Raw genomic sequence first — 26,982 nt, 5'->3', positions numbered from 1 at the left:
AAAAAGCCAGGTGCAGGATCGCACGCTTTAAATTCCGGTCTCGGGAAACAGAGGCAGAGGGAAATGAACCTCCGTCTAACCAACCAAACAAAAAAGTGAAAATGATAGGGTGTTTTAAAATTGTTCTTCGACTCAATGAAGCAGTATTCAGCAAAACCAGAACGGGGAAGTGGGAAGGGGTGGGTGGGAGGACAGGGGGAGAGAAGGGGGCTTACGGGACTTTTTGGGAGGGGGGGGGCTAGGAAAGGGGAAATCATTTGAAATGTAAATAAAAAATATATCGAATAAAAAAATTGTTCTTCGTTCACAAATAACAAGACTGTTCAATAAACAGAAATGCGGTAATGGCTAAAAAAGTGTTTTAATGGAAATGGAAAGTCTTTCTCTTTTTACAAGTTTGAATGGACACTCATTACTGAAGCCCAGGTCTGAAAACTGGTACAACAGGAAAGGAAGACACCTCCTTCTTGGACCAGGCCTGTGTCTACCCAGTGCCTCTGCGGACATCTCCCATCTCCCACTGTGCTATATGCTAAGTCTGCAGAGATGTCCATCCAACCATAGCTCCCAGAGCTTCTGCTAAGCCTCGGGTAGTGGTCAGCACATCTGAAAACCTCAGTCATCAGCGGTCAGGTTCACCAAGTGGGAAACGGGAGGAAGAATGAGCAGCGATGTCCAAATCTCCCTTTACATCTTTTCTGGCCTTCAAGTAGAAGGAGTCATAGAAAACAAAACACAGTCAACCACGCCTGCACAAAGAGTTCATTTCAGCCTAGGACTTTCCAAACATGTTACAGAAGAAAAGCTATAATACAGGCAAATGAAAAAGACTGGCATCACTTTTCCCCCACAAAATTACATAAAAATGAACAGAACATTAAATAAACAATATTATTAATCATTAAATATATTAACACCAAAATCAGGTATAAATTAGGAAATAAATGTACAAACTATTTCACAAAGTGCTTTTAAAAATATATACACAACATTCAAGAAATTCTTAATGTAAGACATTTCAGATTGAACTTTTGGGGTGACACATATTTTAAGTGTTCTTTTCTTTCAAAAAGTATTAACACACACTAATACAGTACTTAACACACATACACGCACATACACACACATACACACTAACACAGCACTTAACATACACAGGCACGCACATACATACACACACATATACACACACATACACACTAATGCAGCACTTTAACATACACATATATATATACACACATACACACACATACACATGTATGCATACATAAAAGACATATTCCCATGTCGGCAAGGAATAAAAACCATTTTCACAGTTACTTAAAATGTTTCGACATTTTCAATGAGATATTTTAGCCCCCAATTGAGCTTGCAGACTAGTTTTATAAAAATTGCTAGAAAGGAAAGGAGCTAAACAGATGATGAGTCTCTACGATGAAGAGATTGCTAATACTTGTGTCACGGAGCGATCAGAAATTCATTTCTGTAAAGTTAAAGCCGTCACATAGTCAGTCCTTGCCTGTGTAAGTGTTTCCTAAACCCTGTGCCTATGAGACATACATGCCCATGGCTGTTGATATCGGTCCCACAGGAGAGGGAGAATGTCCTAGAGTAAGACAGTAGCCAACATAGACAAGTCCTTTAATCTGGCCCTTGACTCTTCTGTAAGTAAAATGGAGCTTGCACTGTATTTTCCAGCAAGACTGTCAAGATTAGTTTAAGCAAACCCCACAAAAGTGCCTTACCCACTGAGCTACAGGTTAAGTTTTATATTTTAAAAACTATCAGTTGACAACAGGTGTGGTGGTACATGCCTGTGGCCTCAGGACTTGGGAGGGGAGGCAGGAGGGTCACTAAGCTCAGCCTCAGTTATATAGTAAGTTTGAGGCCAGTCTGGGCTACATATAAGACAAATAAAGCAAAAGCATCCTGGTGGGCAGGCCTGATGCACCAAGCCCTGCATCCCTGGGGATGGTTTTGTATGTTCTTGGTTGTTCTTAGCATTCAGAGGTTGTTCTTTTCTTCTCATAGTAACATGTTACTATTCAAATAAATGCTGAGAAATGTAGGTGCTATATTATATGTGGTGTTTTCCTTTGACAGAACCTTTTCAAAAAGGCTGTCTCTCATGTTTGCACAGAATTAAAACTAGATTAAACATCCTAGGGATGTAAAAAAAAAATCACCCAATTTTCACTGTATAAAACTTGTCCTTTTCATTTGAAAGAACATAATAAAGTTATTTGGATTCATTAAAAATGCAGTGTGTGTTCCAGACTTCCCTCAACGCAGAGGAACATCTGCTTGGCAATCTGAACTCAGAGGTCCTGAAGAAGTAATATAAACACTTGCCAAATGCTTGTAAAATTAAACATGAGTACTTTAAATTCTATTTAAATTTAGCTTTGGGCACACAAAAATCCTAGAGATGACACCAAATAAACAAGGGCCAAAGCCACACTACACACAAGCAACTGAGAGACATGGAGAATTGATCTTCAGATACCACCCTCCTTAGGAAAGACTCCCCTCATGCTGCCCTCACCCTCACAGGCACAGTTATCGGGAATACCATCACCAATCCCTCTTTACTCGCTAATACAAAGACATACTTTGGGATCATGGAAACTGGAGAGACACAGGCAAATGGTAAGTGCTGGAAAGGACAACTCATGGTCCTTGCACACGAAGCACATTTTCCTTGTTATAGTGACATGACCCAAGACACAGAAGGTGTCCCCAAGCCCTACTTAGGCACAGAGGAGATGGCCACTTAGCGGTATATGTATGTCAAGCTATGAGCCGCCAGTTGAAGAAAAATTTACAGTCCACTTTGCAACAATGGTATGAGAGGGGGCAGACTGAGTCTGTTCACGGCAGCATGGACCATGCTATCTTAGACATCGTCTCGCCACTGAGCACAGAACATGTGATGACACGGTGACCCCCAAAGCTAGCTAAGAACATCAGGGAGGGAGTGGGGGGGGGGACGACACAGACAGGACAACCTCCCTGTCGTACCGATATACAATACTTTATACAGCACCAGACATGTCACGCCATTGCAGTCAGTGGTGCACACACATCATACCCAGCACGAAATGAGCCTGCCTCTCATGCAGACACAGCACTGGGCATGCTGAGATGGTGGCCAATATGTCGTTACTCATCAGAGCTGCCACCGGCTCGTCCAGAACATACTACTATGAAGGGTCCAAAGACAACGTTTGTCCTTTATTGCTGGTAATTTCCATACTGGCCCTAAAAGAGAACAAGATGTAGATTACACCTCTACAGCCCTGAGTGACAGGGTCTGCATACCTAAACAACAGGAAGCTTCCTCCCACAGCCAGAACCCTGGAGAGCCTGCTGAAATCCACGAGTGAGAGGGAACACTTCTCCCATCCAGAGGTATCGTCCTCTAGTCTAACAGTCACTCCCTAACCTTACACAAATTGTATTCTTTTTTTTTTTTTAAAGGATTCATGTATTTTATTTATATCACACTGTACCCGTCTTCAGACACACCAGAAGAGGGTACCAGATCTCGTTACAGATGGTTGTAAGCCACCATGTGGTTGCTGGGAATTGAACTCAGAACTTCTGGAAGAGCAGTCAGTGCTTACGCTGAGCCACCTCTCCAGCCCCACAAATTGTATTCTTGACTGGTTTATTTTCATTAGCTTTCCTCACAGGCAGTGTGTCCTCACTTGGCTCTTTGAAGGTAGGGCCTGGCTATATGATGCCTAACCAGACATCATGGTGGTTCTCCGGGAAGGGAGTCCCTCGTACCCTCATGGACTAACACCGGTGACCTGTATCAGTCAACACAAAATCTGATGGAGAAAGAACTAGAGCTTGAATCCAGGCTGACTGAAGGGTTGGAAGCCAACAGAGCCCTGCACACCGAGGGAGTCTCCTGGAGGACAACTGTCCTTACGGACACTCAAGCTTCTTCTCCCCCACAGTGAGCTAAGGAGGGCTCCCGGGGAGCCCACAGTGAAGAGTCTATGCAGAGTGGCCTGACAGGTCTCTGGTGCCTGTACCTAGGGGGATAAAGCAGAGGGCAGAACAGGCCTTGAGTATAATCCTCAGGGCAGGCAGACTCAGGAGAGTCAAGTCTGAGCCAGCGCCTCACAAGCCAGCTATTCCACCCTGCAGGGGACACAGGACAGAGCCCAGAGCTGCTTCTGACCCTCAGAACTGGGGAGTAGGCTGGGGGAGTGACTCGCATCTATGGGCAGAGGCTAGGGACAGCAGAAAGCACATACAGTACACACAACACCTTGCCTGTGCTTGACTAGGTCATGGTCCAACTGACTTGGTTGGGACCTTGAGGTGCACAGCTAGAACTCCTACAGGCTGCAGTAAAGGTCTGGATGGGGATGCTTGTCCCTGAGACGTCACTGCTGTGCCTCCTCTAGAGATAAATGTGGTTGTGACCTCCAGTTCAGTCTATAACTAAGTTAGCATGCCTCTCTTGTTGACCCACAAATTCAAGAGATGCTCTTTTCTGACCTCTGGGAAAAGAGGTACCTGTGTCGTTAAAAGCCTCTAAGCAACTCTAGTCCCACAATGGCTGCGCACTGCTTCTTGACTAGAGGCCAACTAGTCCCACCTTTGTTCCTCAGGACAACAAGAGAAATCCTTGACAGGCCTCACTTGACACTTGGCAGATAGCGCTTCCTGAAACACCCAGAAAGCTTGCCTGCTCATAGCCATACGGCCGCTGCTGCTGGGCAGAAGGTCCCGTCTGCGATGTTCTGTAACTTCCATACTGCTGACCTTGTCCTTGCTGGTAGCTTGAGTACTGTGAGGGGGCTCCCTGGGCAGGGCCTGCGAAGACAGCAGAGGCCGTGAGACCAACCACAACCAGCTCTCCATGCCCACGAACATCCAGGCACCAGGTAGATGGTGGCTTTGGTGGGTAAAGCCTGTACTACAGTAGTGCCACAACCCCGCACGCCATCCGTGTGGGTCCTGTGAGGACTTGGGACTGTGCCCACACAGATATGGAGCACCAAGGGCCTGTCCCCAACACCACCTGAGGTCAGTTATAGTGGACCCAGTAAAGCAGAACCTTAAATGCCAACAGGAACAGGGAAATTCTCAGGCAGAAGAGAGATGTCAGGTTTCTTATGAAGACTACGTTGAAGGCTCAGGAGAGCAGGAGAGGATTGCTAAAGTGCCCACATTTGTTTAGTTGTTATTTAGTTGTTAGATGTGTATGTGTGTGTGTGTGTGTGTGTGTGAGAATCTGTGTGTGTGCGTGTGTATGTGTAAAGCACAGATCACCACAGATGGCAGTACTCTGCCTCGGAGCTGCAGTCCAGCCTCCTGGTGAAACCCAGGTAGACTTTCAATGCCTGTGGCCTGAAAGCGACTGCCTGACGCTGTCTGTCCATCCGTCTGTCCGTCCTTCCATCCTTCCTTCTTTCTGCACATCGCTCTCATCAATCAGAGGTCAGAAGAGGGAGTCAGATCTCCCCTGCGACTGCAGTTACAGTCAGCTGGGATCTTCTACATAGATGCTGAGAACCAAACCCAGATCCTCCGCAAGAGAATTAAGTGCTGTTAACAGCTGCACCATCTCTCCAGGCCCTGATGTTGGTTTCTGACTGTGACCACTGTACAGGTATAACTGATGATCTCAGACACGGGAAGCAGGTCCTGGGTACATGGGAATCCTCGACACAACCCCCAACCTCTCCAGAGATTAATGGCCACGCCCAAATAAGTCTGCTCAACATCTGCTGGACCGGTATTATCATAACGTATGAAGCCCACGGCAAACACCAGGGGGGTCCTCTGTGAGGAGAAAGGTGTCCCTCTTACCGTAGCCCTGCTGTTGCCCCGGGTAGCTCTGCTGGTTGGGATACTGCTGCTGGGAGTAGGTCTGCTGCTGTGCTGTGCCCTGCTGGTACCCAGCCTGCTGCTGACTGTACTGGGAATTTCCTGTAGAAAGAAGGGGCACAGTCTCATGTCTGGGCAGTGCAGGAAGCTCCCTGTCACCCACATGACAAGTGAGTAGCCAAGGAAGGAATCCTTTCACCATGTCTCCAGAGGCAGTATGTCCCCACGATGGCTTAAGTATCATATGGCATCTTTGTCTTTTTTATTTTTTTTTAAGATTTACTTATTTATTATATGTAAGTACACTGTAGCTGTCTTCAGATACTCCAGAAGAGGGAGTCAGATCTTGCTGCAGATGGCTGTGAGCCACCATGTGGTTGCTGGGATTTGAACTCAGGACCTTTGGAAGAGTGCTCTTAGCCGCTGAGCCATCTCTCCAGCCCGGCATCTTTGTCTTAATACTTTATAAAATATAAATGAAAAGCCAGATAGTAGCCAGGTGGTGGTGGCACACGCCTGAAATCCCAGCACTCTGGGAGGCAGAGGCAGGCGGATTTCTGAGTTTGAGGCCAGCTTGGTCTACAGAGTGAGTTCCAGGACAGCCAGGGCTGTATAGAGAAACTCTGTCTTGAAAAAAAAACCAAATCCAAAACACCACCACCAACAACAAAAACAACAAAAAACAAAAAAAAAAAAAGAAAAGCTAGATAGTATAAAATGGGTGATGCGGCTGCCCAGACAAAGGCTAATGACAGTCCTGTGCATTGAACGGTCAAGTTCCACTCCACTCCGCTATCAATAGTTGTCAAGGACACTGGATTTACAACCATACTACCCGGCCAGTCTGTGAAGGTGTTTCTTGAAAGGTCTAACCAAATATAGGTGGCACCATGGTCTGGGGTCCCCGAGGAGAAAGGAACTGAGCTAGCATTTCCTCTCTGCTTTCCACCTGCAGATGCAGCGGCTGTCTCAGGCTCCTGCCACAATGGGTTGTACTTGAAACTGTAACCCAAAGTAAACCCTTCCTTTCTTCTGTCAGGTGTTTTGTCATAGCAACCAGAGAAGTAAATTAGCCAGGCAGTGGTGATACATGCCTTTAATCCCAGCACTTGGGAGGCAGAGGCAGGCAGATTTCTGAGTTCGAGGCCAGCCTGGTCTACAAAGTGAGTTCCAGGACAGCCAGGGCTACACAGAGAAACCCTGTCTGGGGGGTGGGGGGGGGGAAAGAAAAAAATAAAACAAAACCAAAAAGAGAAGTAAATTAGAGCTCTCAAAGTTATCTTTACTTCCTAAGACACGAATGGGACCTTAATCAGAAACAAGATCTTCAGTGGATGCCAAGAGTGAGGGTCTGTGTGAAGCCAGGGAAATGTGAGCAGATACATAGAGGCCCCAAGACAATGCAGGTAGAGTCTGGAGCATGTTTCTCCAAGCCAACAGTCAGACTGACGGTAGCCAGCAGATGCTGGAGAGGCCTAGATCTGACCTGCCTTGAGCTGGCAGAAGGTAGCTCTGCAGACACCCTGACCTCAGATCTTAGGCTTCCAGAGCTCCCAAAGGTCTGATGTTCCAAACCACCCAACTGGTATTCTATCCCTGCGGCCCCGAGGGGCTGCACATCAAATAAGAATGCCACAGCAGAGGCTTGAGAGGAGTGCCCTGCCTACTTGTGTTTGGTTTTGAAGGAATAAATGTAAATAAGTATACCTGGTGAGAATCAAGTCTGAAGAGCTCACTGAGACCAAGCAGGCCAGAGTCAAACCCGTGGGCTGAATCATATGACATGTGACAAAACAGTATCACATTCATCTCCATGCAGAGTTATTCTAAGAGAGACTATAGGTCAACTTATTATTATTATTATTTATTTATTTACTTATTTATTTATTAATTATTTGGGGGGGGGTTGAGACAGGGTTTCTCTGTATAGCCCTGGCTGTCCTGGAACTCATTCTGTAGACCAGGCTGGCCTCGAACTCAGAAATCTGCCTGCCTCTGCCTCCCAAGTGCTGGGATTAAAGGCATGCGCCACCACTACCAGGCCAATATCTTTTTAAAGATTTATTTATTTATTATATGTAAGTACACTGTAGCTGTCTTCAGACACTCTAGAAGAGGGCATCAGATCTTGTTACAGATGGTTGTGAGCCATAATGTGGTTGCTGGGATTTGAACTCAGGAACTTTGGAAGAGCAGTAGGTGCTCTTAACCACTAAGCCATCACTCCAGCCCCATAGGTCAATTATTAAACATTTCACTGGGCAGTGGTGGCATGTGCCTTTAATCCTAGGACTCGGGAGGCAGAGGCAGCCAGATCTCACGAGTTCAAGGCCAGCCTAGTCTACAGATTGAGTTCCAGGATAGTCAAGGCTACACAGAGAAACCCGGTGTGGAAGAAACAAAAGACAAACAACAACAAAAAATCCAGGAGAGATGGCTCAGAAGTTTAAGAGGGAATAGCTACTCTCCCACAAGACTCAAATTTGGTTTCCAGAGTCTATTAAGTGGTTCACAGCCACCTATAACTCCGGCTCTAGGGGATCCAACACCCTCTTCTGGTCTCTAAGGATGGCCCTGGTGAGGGTGCGCAAGTGTACATGCCTATACATATGCACTTTAGAAAATAATAGATATGTACTATATACATGCATGTGTGCTAAGTCCGATTGAGCCTGTGACTCTCAACTTGCTCAGGGACTGTATATCTCCTCTCACTTCCACATTCCACAGCATCCCATTGGTGATGCCTGTCAGCCAGGAAGGGCACATTTACACCACAGAGGGGCAAATGCTACGAAGAAAGGCTTTCTGCTCAGAGCCTCATAGCAACAACACCCAGCTGTCCCTCTCTACCCCATCCCCACAGCACCACGAAGGTCAGCTCATGGGCTGTTAGGCTGGAAGAACAACCATGTTTGTCTCCCAGCAGCAAAATCCCCAACATGGTCAAACTCTGCCCTGCTTCCCAAATGCACAAGCCACGGGTGAAGCCCAGACGCACAGCCCGGCAAACCCAACTTCACAGACCTACGCCGATGGCTCACTGGAGGCCAGCAACGCTAGCTCTAGTAGTGTCGTGTCTGAACCACTGTGCCTGAGCTGCACCTGTGCACTGGGGCGTGGCGCACACCCTGCTGTGCTTCTTACCCCCCTCGTAGTAGTGCTGTGTGGGATCCTCAAAGGAGCGGTCATAGCTCTGCTCTGTGTAGGATGACTGCTGATAGGCGTAGTCACCGTGGCCTGCAAGGAAACAGGAGGCCTACTGTCAATGGAGGTGTCTCCGTGCCTAGGTCCTGGGACAACAGGACTCTGCTACAGTGAGCTCGGGCCGGGGACGAGGCAGAACTGTCTGAGTCTACCTCTCCAAGCCCCTCTGTTCTCTCTCTCTCTCCCTACCTCCCTCTAAAATCCTAACACCATCAAGCCTTCTTGACAGCACCAGCTGCTCCCTCCTGTCCTTGTACAGCTCCTCGGGATTTCTGGGTAGTAGTGATGTGTCCACGAAAAGACCTTTGGATCATGCCACTACCTTACGTCAGAAATCGTGGCTTGGTACAAGACTTGTCCCTGCCACCTACCCTGCTCTTATCCCCAGTGCCAGACTTAAAGCTTATGTCATGCTATGGCTGATACCAGGGCCCTGGCCAGAGCTCCCAAGAGACCTCCATCTTTAGATCTTAAAATCTATATTTAAAATGGATATTTATTGAGACAGGGTCTCCTAAAGTAGCCCAGGACAGCTTCAATTTTTTTTTTATATTAAGTAAATTTTTAAGATTTATTTATTATTATATGTAATGATACTGTAGCTGTCTTCAGACACACCAGAAGAGGGTGTCACAACGGATGGTTGTGAGTCACCATATGGTTGCTGGGAACTGAACTCAGGACCTTCAGAAGAGCCGTCAGTGCTCTTAACTGCTGAGCTATCTCTCCTGCCCCAGCTTCAAATTCTTATTCTTCCTGCTTCACCTACCGGAGACCTGGGATTATAAGCCTGGGCTACCATACCCAATATTAAGATCAATTTAAATATCGCTTCCACAAATCCACTTAAAGGTAACTAAAGGTGACAATTTGCAGAAGTGAGGTCAGGAGGCTAGAAGTTGGGATCCACCATATTACATACAACTGTCAGCAGTGGGTGGCTCCAGCCAGCTCAGACTGCTACTACCTTCCGGGAAAGGGAGGCAGAGAAAACTCAAAGCAGGGGGGGAGGGAGATCCCATGATGACGCTCTTCTTGGCAGAGACTAAGTCCATGCCCCAGTGTGCTCAGGCGGAGGGGACTCAGGATGCTTTGCTGGCAGGGCACAGAACTCTGGGTATGAAGAGCCAATCAACCAGGAGCTGCCAGCAGCAGCGCGCCTTACCGTCTGGGTAGTACTGTTGACTCATGGGCTCTGCAGAGCCCTGGCTGTGGCTGTACTGTTCACTGTAGTACTCCTCCTGGCCCAGATACTGCTGGGAAGAGCCTGTAGGAATGTGACCAGACACTCAAGACCAGCACGCAGTTGGGTGAGCCACGCTCACACCTGGTCTGGCAGCAAAGAAGCCTTGCCCATGGGAGGAACACACCCAGGACCATTCAACCGTCAATCCTCCTTATCCTATTAACCCAAATACTCTGGAACTGGAACAACAACCACCTGCGTCCCCAGACCCAAATATCTGCTCCCTGGGCAAGCTGATGCTCACTCGGTCCCCCATGGCACCTAGACATCTAGCATCCTTGCTTGTGCCATGGAGCAAACCTTACAACTCCCACGTGGAGAGACAGTACTGACCCCTCACCGAGGGCTGAAGCAGGGCCTCAGCTTACCTTGCTGGGAGGGTCGGTAGGGTGCCATGGGCCGCTGTCCCATCATGCTGCCTCCTTGGCCACCCTGGCCCATCATGGCAATGGGCGCCTGTCCCTGGTAATGCTGGCTTCCGCCCTGTGCTGAGTTGTAGTGGGACGTGGCTGCCTGCTGGTGCATCATGGAGACTGTGTAAAAGGACAGAGACCCCAAAATAAACCTGAGAAAACGCTAGGGTAAAGCTCCTTTCCCTGCAAACCCGACTCCCTCTGATAACCGGTACCTTTGATTCTGAGTCGTACCTCTGACAGTGTGAGCTGCACTCATGCTCTGGTACTAAGCCAGACCTCAGCTGTTAGGACTAACATTTGGCTATCTTAGGAAAGAGCCACTGGGCAAAACCAATCAGGTCCTCAGGCCCATACACAGTTCCTGGCCACAGAAACTAAAATCCTGTCCTTACTTGTCTCCAGGGCTTGCCCTGAAGGTGTCACAGTGTGCTCTCTCCACTTCTTGAGCAGCAGCCCTGCCACACTGTGGACCATCTATACACTGCTCAGAAGTCACTGGAACAGCACCACGCGACAGGAACCAAATAACAGCCATTTGTTTTAAAGTTTGTAGAAGCCAGGTGGAGTATGCATGCCACCGTAGCTACTCAAAAAATGGAGGAAAGAAGACCCCAAGTTCAAGGCTACCATGGACCAAGAGAGTACGTTCAAGGCCAGGCATGGCCCTTTAGTGAGGGAGTGTAGCTCACTAGTAGAGCTTGCATGTATGAGGTCCTGTCTTTAGTCCCCAGCCCTGATGAAAAAAAGGAAGGAAGGGAGGGAGGAAAGAAGGAAGGAAGAAAGGAAGGGAGGGAGGGAGGAAAGAAGGAAAAAAGGAAGGGAGGGAGGAAGAAAGGAAGGGAGGGAGGGAGGAAAGAAGGAAGGAAGAAAGGAAGGGAGGGAGGGAGGAAAGAAGGAAGAAAGGAAGGGAGGGAGGAAGAAAGGAAGGGAGGGAGGGAGGGAGGAAGGAAGGAAGGGAGGAAGGGGGGAAGGAAGGAAGGAAGGAAGGAAGAAACAAGGGAAGGAAGGAAACTTCCAGAATTCATGTTGAAAAAAAAGAAAACATGTGAAACACTCTTCAAGGAAACACTATAACACTGTACTTGCAAAATACACCTGCAGTGTTATGACTAAAGGAAACATGAGGGAAACATTCTATCCTATTTTGCAACATTCCTCTGAGACCCGTGTCTCTGATGCTTAGGGAGTAGCTGGATTGGGTCCTGCCATGTCCCAGGTACCCCAGGACCCCTGCATGGCTACATGCATGTTCAGAATCTACTGTAACCTCAGTATTAGCTGTGACCTCCACCTTAGTATCTGTGACTTCCATTTTAGTAGCTGTGACCTCCATTTTAGTAGTTAAGACCTCCAACTTAGTATCTGAGACCTCCATCTTAGTAGCTGTGACCTCCATCTTAGTACCTGTGACCTCCGTATCTGTGACCTCCAGCTAAGTAGCTGCGACCTCCGGTTTAGCTGTGACCTCCATCTTAGTTGCTATGACCTCTATATCTATGACCTCCATCTTTAGCATGTGGATCTCCATTTATATTTTCTACCTCCAGCCTTTGCCAGGGTCCCTCTCCTGAGACCAGTGTTCCTCCTCCAAGTCAGCCAATGACTTCCTTTCCCTAGAATTGCTGAGGTCTCTGAGCAACCACTCAGGGCTGAGTCAGATTGCCCACCATCCCAGCCCTGTGGAAATGCCTAGGGACAAGCCACAGCACCCACCAGGAGGGCCGCCCTTTAGGAGCCACACAGACAAGTTGCCTGTGTTTGCTAGGGTTGGGAGCTGGCCGTGGGTATGGGGCCAGGTGTAGGGACAGTACCTGGGTTGGACTGCATGTTGATATTGGTCCGAGACACATAGTTGCTGATGGCACCTTGCCCTTGCATGGGGACACTCTGCGAGGTAGGTCCCGAGTGGCTGTACCCAGGCCCAGTACCATGGCCACTGCCTGACATGCTCATGGAGGTTGTGGGCAGTGTGCTCTGGGCCGTCTGTTGCATGGACACGTGGTTTGGACCTGCCAGGAAGGGTGGGAGAGGTAGCATCAGGCACCGGAGGCCAGGTTTCCACCTCAAGGTAAAGATACCCAAGTTCCCTTCAGATGACTTTGAGGAGGAAGGCAAACCACAAGTCAATAATGCTTAGGAATGGGGCGAGTGATTAATGAACACGCACATACGTGTGTGCATACAGACAACCATACAACCACACACCACACATAACCACACACCACATACACATACACACATACCACATACACACCACACTCACACACACACACACATATACACCACACATATACACACATACACACACCACACACATACACACACACTCATACCACATACACACACCACACATACACACACACACCACACACACCACACACACCACATACACACACCACACACACACCACCACACACACATACCACAAACATACATATACACACACCACACACACATACACACATACCACACACATACATATACACACACTACACTCACACATACACCACACACACACACACACACACACACACACACACACACCACACATATCACACATACACCACATATACCACACCACCACACCCCCACACACGGTTCCTGAGAGCCCCAGTTGGTATTAGGAGTTCTTATTTTGTAGCACGGAACAGTGGAAATACCACACTATCATTCTTAAAGAACGCACGCAGACGCACTTGACCATACATTAAATGCCACAGGACAGAGTCAAGTGGACCTGGGTACTTAGAGTCAGCTTCATGTTCTCTGCATGGTTATTGACCACCACATACACCTAGGCTTAGAGGAGTACCTGTGGCCAGGACAGTGGGAGAGAGGTGGGCGCAGGACAGGAGGGAAGGCACTGTGCCCAGCCCTGGTGGGTGTAGGCTGCCACTACAGCCTGCTATCTATAGCTACCTTGGCGACATCGCTGCAGCAAACCAGCTCACCGTTACCGATCTGGCCCTGCATGAGGGAGGCAGGGGGCAGGCCTGTGCTGACGGTATCACTGAGGCTGCCCTGGGGGTGCAGGCCCTGGCTGGAACCGCTCTGACTCAGTGCTCCGGGGCCGAGGTTCATGTTCTGTGTTGGAGGCTGCAGACAAGAGAGGTTAGAGCAAAAGAGAGTTAGCTCAGAGAATAAGCCACCCCAGGGACTCAGTGACCCGTGGGAATTGCACAGCCACCAGCCAGCATGGTGCTGAGCTGAGACAGAGACTTCCATGACATTCAGACACAAATCAGCTGGCCAAGGGTCTTGGTGCCTATGCCTCATTGATGAACCAGTCAGCACACAAGCTGGTTTCCTGTAGTTTCACTTCCTGTATTCCCTCCCCTCTCATCCTCCATCCATCCCCTCAGCCAAACATGCGGTGAAGAAGGAAGGTAGATCTTCTTTCTCCTGCAAAGGTTTGCAAGCGCACACTATGTATGTATGTATGTATGTATGTATGTATGTATGTATGTATGTATGTATGTATCTATGTATGTATGTATCCATCCATCCATCCATCCACCCATCCATCTATCTATACCTGGCCAAGAAAAGCTCCCAACCAGGCTTGGTGCTGCAGAGTGAGTTCAAGCTCACTCTGGGCAAAACAGTTATATCTGGAGACTTAAAACTTATTTTGGGGGGCTGGAGAGATGGCTCAGTGGTTAAGAGCACTGACTACTCTTCCTGAGGTCCTGAGTTCAATTCTTAGCAACCACATGGTGGCTCACAATCATCTGCAATGGGAATCCAATGCCCTCTTTTGGTGTGTGTGAAGAGAGCAATAATGTATTCATATACATAAAATAAGTAAATCTATGTTCAACCCTAGTAATGAAAAGAAATGAGAAGGGGTGTGTCCGGCGGGAGCGGCACCACAGCTGACCAAGGTGATGCCACTTGTAAGGCCTTCACCTTCCAAGGGAGCCACGTACTAGGGACGAGTCATTTCCCTGGTTATATACTGCCCTGGCACCTGCAGCCAAGTCAGTCTTGGTCATCATGGGGTGGCTCCCTCTCTCAGCCATATCACCTCATTTGGCCAAAGGCACACAATCCGACATCAAAGTTTAAGTTTAATTAGGGGACAGTGCATTTATGGAAAATCAAACAGACAATAAGGTATTTATAGCAATATCTGGGACGTGACTGCCCTGGAGATTTCCCCTTTTAACTTTTTCTCTTTTTTGGACAGGATTCATAGTGTGTTCCTTTAGCTAACTTGGTATTTGATATATGGCCCAGTCTGGCTTCAAACAGCCAGCAATTCTCCTACGCCAGCTTCCCAAGTGCTAGGATTACAGGTGTACACCTAGAAAGACTTATTTGTTTGTTTGTTTGTTTTTGAGACAGGGTTTCTCTGTATAGCCCTGGCTGTCCTGGAACTTACTCTGTAGACCAGTCTGGTCTTGAACTCAGAAATCCACCTGCCTCTGACTCCCAAGTGCTGGGTGGGATTAAAGGGGTGCACTACCACTGCCCAGCTATGAGTGCTTTATTTGCATATATGCCTTCATGACAGAAGAGGGCATCAAATGCAATTACAGATGGTTGTGAGCCACCATGTGGTGCTAGGAATTGAACTCGGGACCTCTGGAAGAGCAGATAGTGCTCTTAACCGCTGAGACATCTCTCTAGCCCATTATTATTTATTTTTAGGAAAGACTTATTTATTTTTCTATCCCAGTCGTACGCCCATAAGCACTGGGACTGCTCACGCCATTCAGAGGGGCATACAATGTATGAGGACCTGCATTTAAGCCTCAGCACCACAGAAACAGAGAGGAAAAGGAAGGGTTTACAACAAAGGCAAAAAGCCCTCTCCTGTCGGTCATGACACTCACCATTAACATTCCCAGGGTTGGTCCCTGGTCACCTCTCTAACCTAGGCAGGCTAAGTCTCAATTCCTCCTGTCCACCACAGCCATTTACAACCTCTCCCAGAACCCCTAATTTCTGATGCCTCATAGGTCTGGGCTGCTGTAGGTCACCTGTCTACTTGAGGTGACACACGCAGAAACTGGTTGCAGTACCCACCGCAGGTAGCAGAGACTGCATGTTCTGGTTGGAATCTGCTATGGTGGCCAGGTAGACCAGGTTCCGATGCAGGATCTGCTGGTACCTGTGGAGAAGCATACAGGTGAAGCTGCCACACCCAGCGCAGAGCCAAATCAAACCAAGTCAGCCTCGACCTCCAGCCTGGCAGGACAACGAACACTGATACCTAGGCCAGGCTGCAAATGGGCAGCTGGCCGCTCTCCACAATCCAGCAAGGGGTCAGGTCCAGCCAAACCCTAAGCAGGCTCCTGTTCCATGACTGAACCCTGGGAAGACCCTGAGGTATGAGCCAGGAGGAAGGTGGCACTGGGTCTATAGGAGAGGAGGAGGAGAGGCCAGGCATCACAGCATGGCAATAGGGAACAGAGCCCTGCTCCACCGAGCCAGATGTGAAGCTGACTTCATAGAGAAGACGTCCTGAGGAACCCTGGGAGGAAACAGGAAGGGCCCAGGGGACTGAGGCTCCTCATCCACACTTCACCCACAGAGCACACGGGCAAGGTCTCACTTTTCTTGGACCAGCTGCACAATGTGGGGACCCAGGAGACCCAAGGCCCCTTGTGAAGGTCAGAGAGAGGTCTGAGGTACTCTGCCCACCCAGAGGCACAAGCTGTCTTCTGGTTGGGTCTACTACTGGCACCATGGATAGAGGCTGTAGAAACAGCTCTCCATGTTCTCCCTTGCCTCTTTTCCCCAAGCTCTAATGGAAAGGCTTCCTTGAGACCTTATCTGTGCTCTGCACCAAGGAAGCACATGGAAAAGGCAGCCATAGAGACTGGGGCGAGCCAGGTGCTGGGCTGGCACGGTTACTCACTGGGTGCACTCAGCTGTCTTGCCCTTGCTCTGGTAGTCCAGGATGCACTGGATCAGGTGGTGGTTCTCATCCAGCATCTGGAGAGAGGTAAGCAGCATGCATGCAAGGTCACACAGCAGCTGGTTCACATCTAGGATGCCAGGACCCTTCGGGAGTGTGCTAGTGGTACCCACTCCAGGTCCTGGCCCCTACTGGAGAGCTCCACAGACCCTCAAATCACGATTCCACAAGAGGGCAGAGGCAGCTTACAGCAACACCCACTCCACATCCCAGCCCCTCCCTAGAGAGCGCCACAGACCCTCAAATCTCAGCTCCACAAGAGGGCAGGGATAGCTTACATCCATCCCTGCAAGCTATGTTCAGTCCTGGCCAGTGGGAAAAGCCCAGGAGACATATGGTCTGTAGGAGGTACTGTAGATACACAAGACAAGACAATGAGAAGACCAACCGCCAATCTGCGGCCTCGTCCTCTTGGATCTCCCTGAGCCCTGAGGACATGAAAGGAAGGGGGACAGAGGCCCAGGCTACACTCTACAGAGGCTGGCACTGTCTTGAGACTGTCTTACATATCACATAGGGTCTGGATTACAAACCTGGAGTGATGTGTGAATGGTCAGGCATGAACATGTCAGAGATGGAGGGTGGGCTCCCAGAAATGTGGTGCAAGCCAGGGACTCTGTTGCTGAGGGAGAAGGAAGTTGATCCTCACTCCAGCAGGCATAGCCCATGCTCATTGGCCATAGCACCGTAGAAACGGTCAGAAACGCAGATCTGCACCTGCCCAGGTGGATGGTACATGTGGCAGCGCTGGAGGGCACTATTGGAGCTCCCAAGGTGTCCTGGATGTGCTGACCTTTTTCTTGGAGATTCTAGCCCACTCTTCCCAAACTCAGTCATGCGAGGTCTGACCTCCACAGACCCCAGGGCTGTTCTGACATGTACTGGTTCCAATGACTGTCAACACTGAGTGGAATATCAGGGACACTAGGCGTGAAATGCTTGTGAGTGAAGGGGGCCAAGCTTAAGGACAGGTACGGTACACAAGGGCCTTCTGCCACTTGACAGTCCTTGAGGGGCACCTGAGAAAGGTGGAGGGAGAGATGGGAGGGGACAGAAGAAGTGTGGTAAGCCAGTGGGCGGAGGACAGCCGGGAGGCACAGCGCTGAGCCACTTTCTACCGGGAGTGACCAGTATCCCTAGGGGAGGAAGCCCAAACACCTGCTACTTCCTGTGCTCACACCACCTTCCTCTACCTTCACAAAAACACACGCTTGCCCTGTTCCTCTACTTTGCATTGTGGGTCCCTAGACCTTCCCTGTCTGAGACCAGCTCCCTGCTCCACACCTCAGCCTGTAGAACCTCAGGTGCAGTCTCTCCTGCCCAGCTCCCTGGTTGGTTAAAGTGCCTCCTCTCTGCTGTGTTCCTGGACTGAGTGTCCACTAGAGGGCACTGCCACACAGAAGCTGCTTGAAATCAGTAAGCTTGATCTAAAGGCCGGGTAAGGACTTTCACTCACTTTCCCCCACACCTCACGCCCACACCTCACGCCCACCCACACAAGCAAGGCTCCCAGAATCCTCTTCTTCAACTCCTCATTCTCAAGGAGAGGCTCTCTCCAAGGATGCAAAGTAAACCCCCTACAGCATGTCCAGGTTGTCGTGTAAGCCACAACAGCCAAAGGGAAGATGCAGAGAGGCTGGTGACAGGTTTACGGTACAGCCACACAGAGGGACAGATTCACACAGGACCTAGCATTTGTAAGCATAAGGAAATATTGAACTGTTGCCATGTTTTAAAATCTGTTTTTTTTTAAACTATGTGTGTATGTGTTTACTTGTGTGCTGGTATGTGCGTGACGTGTGTAGGTACCCATAGAGGCCAGAAGAGGAGGCCAGATCCCCTAGAGCTAGAGTTATAGGCAGTTGTGAGCTGCTCGGTGAGGATGCTAGGAACTGAACTTGGAGTCTCAGCAGGGCAGTCCATGCTTAACCTCTGAGCCACATCTCCAGCCCATGGTTCCTTAAAACAGCAAACAGGGCACTCACTTGCTAAGTTTAAAGACATTCACAGGAGAGACAGAACACAGGACAAAAGCGCCAGACCCTTACAGGTCTGCTTGCGGGAACCAGGAACTTCCAAGGATCACAAGAACAGGACAAGTGCTGGCAGCTGTGGATTTCAGGGAGAAAGGCAAACAACTCAACAGCCCCAACGCAACAGTGGGGCTGCAGAGATGGCTCAGCGGTTAAGAACACTGATTGCTCTTCTGGAGGTCCTGAATTCAAATCCCAGCAACCACAACCATCCGTAATTGAGATCTGATGCCCTATTCTGGGGGGTGTTAGGATTCTGTCTAAGCTCCACCCCACAGTTACCTGGCAACACCCAGGTACGCCCCTCCCCACAGTTACCTGGCAACAGCCAGGAAGGCCTGGTCTACTATAAAAGGCGATGCTCAGCCCCTCCTCTCTCTCAAGCATCTCTTATTTTCTCACTCTCAGCTTCTCTCTTGCCCCCTCTTGGGCTCTCCTCCCCTCCCTCCCCTCTCCACATGGTCATGGCCAGCCTCTGCTTCTCTACTGGCTCCCCCTCTCGGCCTCTCTCTGCCTCCACTACCCCCTTAACTCCCCTCCACATGCCCTGAATGAAATCTATTCTATACTACACCGTTGTGTGTCTGGTCCCTCAAGGGGAAGGGATGTCTCAGCATGGGCTCACTGAGGTACCTCCTTTCCCCACACCACCACATACCATATTCTCACACCTCTTTCTCTTCTTCTTTTTCTTAAAACTCTGCTCAAATGTTTAGACTTTTATTTTATTTTTTTAAGATTTATTTATTTTATTTGTATGAGTACACTGTAGCTGTCTTCAGATACACCAGAAGAGGGCAACAGATCCCATTACAGATAGTTGTAAGCCATCATGCAGTTGCTGGGAATTGAACTCAGGACCCCTGGAAGAGCAGTCGGTGCTCTTAACCACTGAGCCATCTCTCCAATCACCCTCTTTCTCTTCTTATGATCACAACATGGGGTATCTGAAGACAGCTACAGTGTACTTACATATAATAAATACATGTGTGTGTGGGGGTGGGGGAGACCTGAATAGCAGTCGTCAAGGCTCAGGACAGGACTGCCCCCTGCCTGCATCCCGCTAGCAAGGCTGGAAGAGTCACGGCAGCCACACACATACATAGTACTATATGGAATTAGAAACCACAGGAAAGACAAAACTCTTCAAGTTAAAAAATCTGTGAAAACAAAATGAAAGCCAGGTATGGCAACGCATGCCAGTAACACCAGTACTCGGGCAGAAAGAGTGCCAAAAGTTGAAGGCTAACCCGGTCTACATAGTGGGTTCTAGGCCAGTCAGAACTACACAATGAGACCTTGTCAAAAATTAAAACAATAAGGATGGAGAGATGGCTCGGTGGTTAAGGGGGAGTGTTGATCTTGCAGAGGACCTAAGTTCAATTCCTAGCACCCACTCAGAAAGCTCACAAGCACCTACAACTGAAGAATGACCTAGGTTAGACTGGGGTAAGAAGACCCATCATCCATTGTTTGGTGGTTCCCGTCCATGGGCTGAGGTCCTGAGCACAAGTGTCCACCTCATCCCCTCATTTCCTATTCCTTTCCATCTTGGAGAAAAGCTCTCTAAAGACCAGGATGTGAATGGGGAGGTGAGACACCCAGCATTTTAGGACAGGATTTTCTGAGAGGTGAAATGCTCCATTCTGCATGGATCTTCCTTAAGATGGGAAGTAGACAATTCAAAATGGCTTCAGGAAGTCCCTGAAACTGACCAGATTTACTAGGCCTCAAGAGTATATAAGCAGTAAGGACCACTAGAAAGACTCCCAGACACACCTGCCCACCTGGAAAAGGTTCTCCAACCTGCAGAGCAGTCTGCAGCCTGTGCGGTATGCTGCAGGTTCCCAGCTTTGGGCGCTGTCACCCATGCTAGAGAAGCCTTTGGTGATGCGGCTGTGAGATGGACGCCTGACTTGAGCACAGTCCGGGAAGGACTGCAGACCTACTTCACATTCACCCACTGCACAAGATGTGAATTAGCTGTGCAGGCTTCAAAGTCACACACAGGCCGTGCATGTGAGATGTACACACAACCTTGTAGTCTCACTACCATGCTTAACACATATGCCCAGTTTTCAAAGACTACACACATGGTTAAGTAAATGACCACAGATACAATATGTCTCCACCTTCCCGAGACAACACGGGTGGCATTTCTGGTCCTGTACATCCCTGAATACTTAGAAGACTGAGTCAGCTCAGCACAGCACAGCACCCTGCCTCCATTAGAGTCTCTGCACTGAGGAAAGATACACAGATGGCGGATGACGTTAAAACCCTGAATGTTCAGATGAATCCAAACCGCATGCCACAAACCGCCTCTTTACAAGATTCTGGACTGGCCACAGTTTTCTACCATTTTCAACAGACTGAGTCCTCAGCACTTTGCAAAACAGCACTGAGATGGTCTGGCCCATCCATACTGCTCGAGTGGCTTTAGCTCAACATCATCTTCCCTCTAAAAGCAGGAAACTGAGGCCTGGAAAGCATGTGTCAAATAGAACTGATGGAGGAGAATCTGAGCCCAAGAAGCCAGAACAATCTCTTTGCTCTCAAGCAGCCCAGAGTGTAAATGTCATTTTTATTTCCTCAGATGAAGGGATGAGAGCTGTACTCAAGCTATGCAAACACACAGCTTGGGTTAATCCCAGAGTACTTCTCTCTGTGTGTTCTAACTATCCTTGTGCATAGGCCTGGAAGCGTCTAACCTCCATACAAGCTAATCTTCCATCTGACTGACTCAACCTGCCTTCTCACGGCTTTTGACTGAATTGTTCTGCTTGGCCTCACGCTCATACCAAGTCCTCCTACAACATAGGCAGTATGTTCTGATTTCTGGCTCCTTCTCATTCTCTGGCTCGTTCTATCTTCATCTGTGTCTGGTTTCTCTGCAACCTGTCTCTGTAAAATCCCCCCCCCCACACACACACACACTATCACTCTTCCCGCCTGCCCCCTACTTTCTTTTTTAAAGGTTTATTTATTTTATGTATGTGAGTATGCTGTCTCTGTCTTCAGACACACCAGAAAAGGGCATCAGATCTCATTACAGATGGCTGTGAGCCATCATGTGGTTGCTGGGAATTGAACTCAGGACCTCTAGAAGGAAGATCAGTTAGTGCTCTTAACCTCTGAGCCATCTCTCCAGTCCTGTCTCTCACTACTCTTTAAGTTGCCTAGCTTTCCTGTGCTATTTTTGTGTGATCTGGATGTATCCTATGCCTGACTCATTCTGTCAAATCTTTCTCTGATTTGTTACTTTGTCTGCCCCTCAATTAAACATAGCTTTCAAGCAATGGCTGCTTCCTTCTATGAGCTAACCTTACCTTCACTGTCAGGGAGTGAAGGTGTGTATTAAGAGTGTCTGTATTCCAGACAGATCATACAGACCTAAAAGGTCTTTGGATATGATCCCTTGCTAGAGTAGCCATGCTGCTGGAATAAAATTCCTCTATAACAGACGATCCCATATGCACATGTTTACAATGAGACACAATCTGAAAGGTAGCACAAGTATGCACAGCCTGATCACACAGCATTCCACAGTTGTCCCCCCTCCACCCACCATCCACTGCCTACACCTTGGGTCTTTCTCTTTCACATGCCATGAACTAGGCTCTGAAGCTTGACTGCTTTTCCCCAGCTTCAGTTCCACACTCTGATGGCTGGTACGCCTATCTGCCCCTCACTGCACCTGCTGGACACAGTGCGTTCGTTCCTCACCTTAGCCTGGGGACTTCCTGGAAACGGCCCTAGACTCCAAGCACAGAGACAGCGGTAGGCAAGCCCGCTGGCCCAGAAAACTAGGAACATGCCTAAGGCAGAACACTGCGTACAAAACAGTGTAGGTGTTCTCTCCAAAGGCACACAAAGGACAGGGGTGTAAGGAGGTGGGAGACACTGAATCCTGTTCCGAGTGACTCTCCCCGTGAGACTGGAGAACAGATCTGGCCTTTGGCCAGAGATGCCTTCTTGGGAGTGTTTCCAGCCAGGCCTCACTGGGCAGAGGGCACAGGCCTGTGTGTCTCTTTCCAAAGAACACCTGTCCCCGCTTCTCTCTGAGGAACGCGGAGCTCAGACTGAGAACCATGCAGAGTGGTCCCTTGTCTGACAGAAAGCAAAGAGGCCAAAGGGCTGTTCCCTCCCCAAGTTGGACTCCAGACTGAGGAATGAAGAGATATCATTCCTTCACCATTCCAGGGACGGGAAGAGAGACCTTGTGCTCCCCTAGGGAGGACTGCTGCTCAAGAACAGCTACCCAAGGCCCTTCCTCTTCCACTTTAATGGCAGACTCAGACTCAGCTCCACACACCATTTACCATTATGGGGACAGCTCGAATGCTCCAAGCAGCCAATCTGCCTTCCTAACAGGATTGCCTTTAGAAGCCTGGAGATGAGTTGGTAAGATGGCTCAGCGGTTAAGAACACTGACTGTTCTCTGAAAGTGCTGAGTTCAAATCCCAGTAACCACATGGTGGTTCACAAACATCTGTAACGAGATCTGATGCCCTCTTCTGGTATGTCTGAAGACAGCTACAGTGTACTTACATATAATAAATCTTAAAGGGCTGGAGAGATGGCTCAGTGGTTAAGAACATTGACTGCTCTCCCAAAGGTCCTGAGTTCAAATCCCAGCAACCATACGGTGGTTCACAGCCATTAGAAATGAGATCTGACTCTCTCTTTTGGGGTGTCTGAAGACAGCTACAGCGTACTTATATATAATAAATAAATAAATCTTTAAAAAAAAATCTTTAAAAAAGCCTGGAGATTGGAACTTATGTCAAAAAGAAGGACCTGATTCTAGAATCTTCTGACCTCTACCTGTACACTGTAGCACATATACACATGCAGGTAAATAATAATAATAATAATAATAATAAGCCACTGTAATTAGCAACAGCAACAGAGATATATAACTTTTATTGTGTAATTGTTGCATGAAACAGCAGGGGGCGTCCAGTGGGCCTTCTAATAGGCATGCAGCCATGGGAATCACTGCACTATACCCTGGCTGGTGGTATCAGGAACACACGGTGCTGGACATTGGTGCTATAGCCCTTAGCTAGTGGAGAGGAAGACAGAGTTTGTCCTTGGTCAGTGGTGTCTCTGAGGGTTCTAGCCAGCTGCAGCTCCACCTCAGGATCCCTGGCACACACACTGTACACACAAAAGCACAGTTCAGACTACATCCCTCTCAGGTGCCAGTGCTCTGTCATGAGGTCACTTGCTCCAGGTCAGGGCAGCTCTGGGTCCAGCTCTGGGTCCCCACTCCCTGATGGCCACATCGAGAACTATTTGCAGCTGGCTCAAATTTCCTGACCTTGAACCCTTGCTTCTATGGAAAGCCCCTAAACGTGGACAGAGAGCTATCTGCAAATCAATGTTACCTTATAAGAAGAGGCAGAAGAACAGGCAAGGAGATCCCAGAAGAGGAAAACAGAGATTTCAGACCAAAGGACACCAAAGGCGGTGGGAGCCACCAGAAGTTGAGAAGGTATGAGGTAGGCTCCCCCAGAACTGCAGGACAGAAGGAAGGCAGCCAGACACTCTTCACACCTTGACAGAGCGAGTGCAAACTGTTTTCTAATGTCTCCTGGGTTGTGGCCAGTCAGGGATGTTATGAGACACGGATACATCTGCTCAGGCAGAACCTGTGCTATGAATTCTATAGCATATAATGTGTACCATGTAAGACTAGGGACCAGCAAAAGCTACATGCTAACTCATATGTCACCAACAATATCTCAAAGTCCTAAAGTGGCCTTGTGACCATCTAGAAAAGATTAAGAAGAGGACATTCTGTGGGACTGTGAAGGCTGAGCAGGATCTGTTCTCCAAGAACAAGCTGTTACTTCATTTGCTTTCACCACCCACTGGCCTTCTTCTCTAGAATCCCTAGCTCTCCCCAGTGGTCTTAGCATGGGCTGGTTAGCACTGTGTGTGTGTGTGTCTGTGTGTAGTTTAGGGGTTTTGCAAGCTAGACAAGAATTTTACTACTAAGATACAGCCCTAGCCCTTGGCTTCCATATATATACACACATATATATGTATATATATGTATGTATATATGTGTATATACATATATATGTGTGTGTATACATATATATGTGCATTTATATATATACACACATACATTTATATACACACATACATATGTACATATGTGCCCACATATACATATGTATGTACACACATATATACATATATATGTGTATATATATATGTGTGTGTGTATACACACACACACACACACACACACAGCTTGAGCTACCTTTGAACTTGTCATGTAGCTCGGGCTGTTCTTAAACCTTGCATCTCGCCACATTTGTTTCAGAATGTGATTACAGTGGTACATCATCAAGCCAGGTCACAGTACACGTTTTAAGTATATGACACATCCCCTCAAGCCTTCCCACACTCCTCAAAAGGATTCACAGAGACTGGAAGTGAATTGCTGGCCCTACCAGGTTAAGGACCTTGACAGACTAAACTTAAGACCCACTTCCAAAGATGCACAGGCTGAATTTCTGCCCTGAATTGAGGTCAGCAAACATCTTCTCTTTGTGATCTGATGTTTGGGGTAGTTCACCAACACACCTTTGCCTGGAGAAACTGAAGATCTTTGATGAACAAGTGTGACTACAAAATTCTGACTAAATGTTGAAGCCAAAGGTGGTGCTGGAAACAGTGACTGTTAAGATCCGGCAGCCAGAGTGCCTGGATACTATTCGTGGAATGTCTCCACCAACCAAGACTCCTAGTCCACAGCCACACTGACAGCAGCCTGTGGAGCCATATGGAAGTGCTAATATTAGCTCTACCAGGTAGCCTCTGTAGCTCCTTCACTAAGTCACTTCTGCAAAAAGTTAAATGTGGCAAGATCTATAAAACCCTTATTTCTGCTCTGCTCCAATAATCTCCCTTGCTCAAAGCTAACTAGGGCTTGCCAACTGTGATAACCGTTATATTCCTAAGGAGGATAACCAAGGGAGATCTGGGAAACAGGCAACAAGCGAAGGAAATACCCGCGAGCCTCTTGGGGAGTAGAGAGGCCAATGCCCTTGGGGACCTAACTGACTCAAGAGAATTCATATATTCTGTAAAAGAAACCAGAATTAGGAAAAGCCAGCGCGTAAGGAAGATGCTCAGAACCGCGAAGGCAAACAGTACAAAGCTAAAGTGTCCAAGCCAAAACTTAAAGCTTTCTTTTGTTAAAGACGTCCACAAACCTATGCAAACGCCTTTTCTGAGAAACTGACCCAAACTAAAGGATGGGACTAAGAGAGACTGCAGGACAAACCTGCGGTGTCAGAAGCCAGGGTGCAGGAGGAGAAGCTCGCAGATACCCAGTGGCCCGAGCGGGGGCGGGGCTGCGCTAGCCGCAGGTCCGTCGCGTGCAGCAAGCTCCGGACAGCGGTGCGGGCCCTGGGGATGGCACGCACACTTTGGACTCTTCCCTTTGTGCAGGGCACCGCAGTACCTCACGAGAGCGGCCAGCTCGCTGCAGCCGCTCGCCTCCAGGCTGCCGGCGCCCCTTTCTCCACTCACTAAGCTGCGCGCAAAGGCGCGCGGCCGTCGCCACCAGGGCTGTCAGCAGAGCGCGACAAGCCCCCGCCCCGGCTGGAGGGGCCTCGGGCCCCCGGCGTCTCGCATTGCTGCGTCTGCTGCCTGGGGCGCTCTGCGAGGACACCGCGCAACGCGCTCCGGGGTCCCCACCCCGAGGCCGCCTGGCCCCCGCTGCCAGTGCCTTCGGCAAAGTTGGCGCAGGCTTTCCTGGGGGCGCGCGGAGCCACCGTCAGGGCTCCGTGAGGCGGCTGTGCCCCGGCTTTGTTCGTGCCCCGCGCCCACCCTCACTTTGTGCCCCCTCGGCCCTGCCCACCTTCTGGATGGTCTGCTGAGTGACCTCCCCTTTGCCTCTCGGCCGCGCCGACGCGAAGGCCACGGACATGGTGGTGGCGCGGACTCAGCCCGTGATCATTGGGGTTTATTCTCCGGCTGCGCCCCGCGGCCCGAGGTGCCCATTCTCCGCAGCGCGGGGGCGGGGACGCAGGGGGCGCGGTGCCGTGGGCTCGCCCACCTGCCTGTCGCCAATGCGCGCTCGAGCCCCCCGCGTCCCGGCGCCTTACGCGACTGCCTCCCGGGACCGGATACCGCGCGGAGCCCCCCTGCACCCGGCCTGCGCTCTGCGTCCAGCCGGTCGCCGCTGCGCCGCCCCCTGTTCTGAGCTACGGTGGTTCCGCCCGCCCTGCCCCGCCCCGCCGCGCCGCACGTCCCCCTGACGCCCGACGCCGGCAG

The 26,982-nt window shown here is 49.3% G+C and overlaps 1 protein-coding gene across 2 annotated transcripts; it reads right to left on the bottom strand.

The window, feature by feature from the left end:
- Positions 1–342: 342 nt before the first annotated feature.
- Ss18l1 (SS18L1 subunit of BAF chromatin remodeling complex) lies at positions 343–26,982 on the bottom strand. Of its 2 annotated transcripts, XM_052184503.1 has the most exons (11): positions 26,567–26,982; positions 16,589–16,665; positions 15,754–15,838; positions 13,674–13,818; positions 12,534–12,731; positions 10,675–10,839; positions 10,226–10,327; positions 9,001–9,093; positions 5,836–5,955; positions 4,709–4,836; positions 343–3,261 (listed from the first exon to the last, which is right to left on the bottom strand). In XM_052184503.1, exons 1-11 carry the CDS (start codon positions 26,633–26,635, stop codon positions 3,235–3,237), a joined length of 1,209 nt encoding a protein of 402 aa, XP_052040463.1. In that variant the 5' UTR covers positions 26,636–26,982; the 3' UTR covers positions 343–3,234. The 2 variants fall into 2 exon arrangements, with proteins under 2 accessions (XP_052040463.1, XP_052040464.1); XM_052184504.1 differs by lacking the exons at positions 15,754–15,838; positions 16,589–16,665; positions 26,567–26,982 and having other exon boundaries at positions 13,642–13,725.

The sequence above is a fragment of the Apodemus sylvaticus genome, chromosome 5, assembly GCF_947179515.1.
Source record: "Apodemus sylvaticus chromosome 5, mApoSyl1.1, whole genome shotgun sequence".
In the NCBI taxonomy this organism is placed as follows: Eukaryota; Metazoa; Chordata; class Mammalia; order Rodentia; family Muridae; genus Apodemus; species Apodemus sylvaticus.
Note: the sequence above shows the minus strand (reverse complement) of the source record. Positions and strands in the feature narration are given on the sequence as shown.

What these genes read in the sequence shown, in the direction of transcription:
- Ss18l1 (XM_052184503.1), bottom strand. Translation starts at nt 26,635, where the DNA reads ATGTCCGTGGCCTTCGCGTCGGCGCGGCCGAGAGGCAAAGGGGAGGTC. An exon ending in CTACCGACCCTCCCAGCAAG is followed by an intron (nt 10,328 to 10,674) that starts GTAAGCTGAGGC and finishes ACATTCCTACAG; the next exon opens with GCTCTTCCCAGCAGTATCTG. An exon ending in GGGGCAACAGCAGGGCTACG is followed by an intron (nt 4,837 to 5,835) that starts GTAAGAGGGACA and finishes CTGTCTTCGCAG; the next exon opens with GCCCTGCCCAGGGAGCCCCC.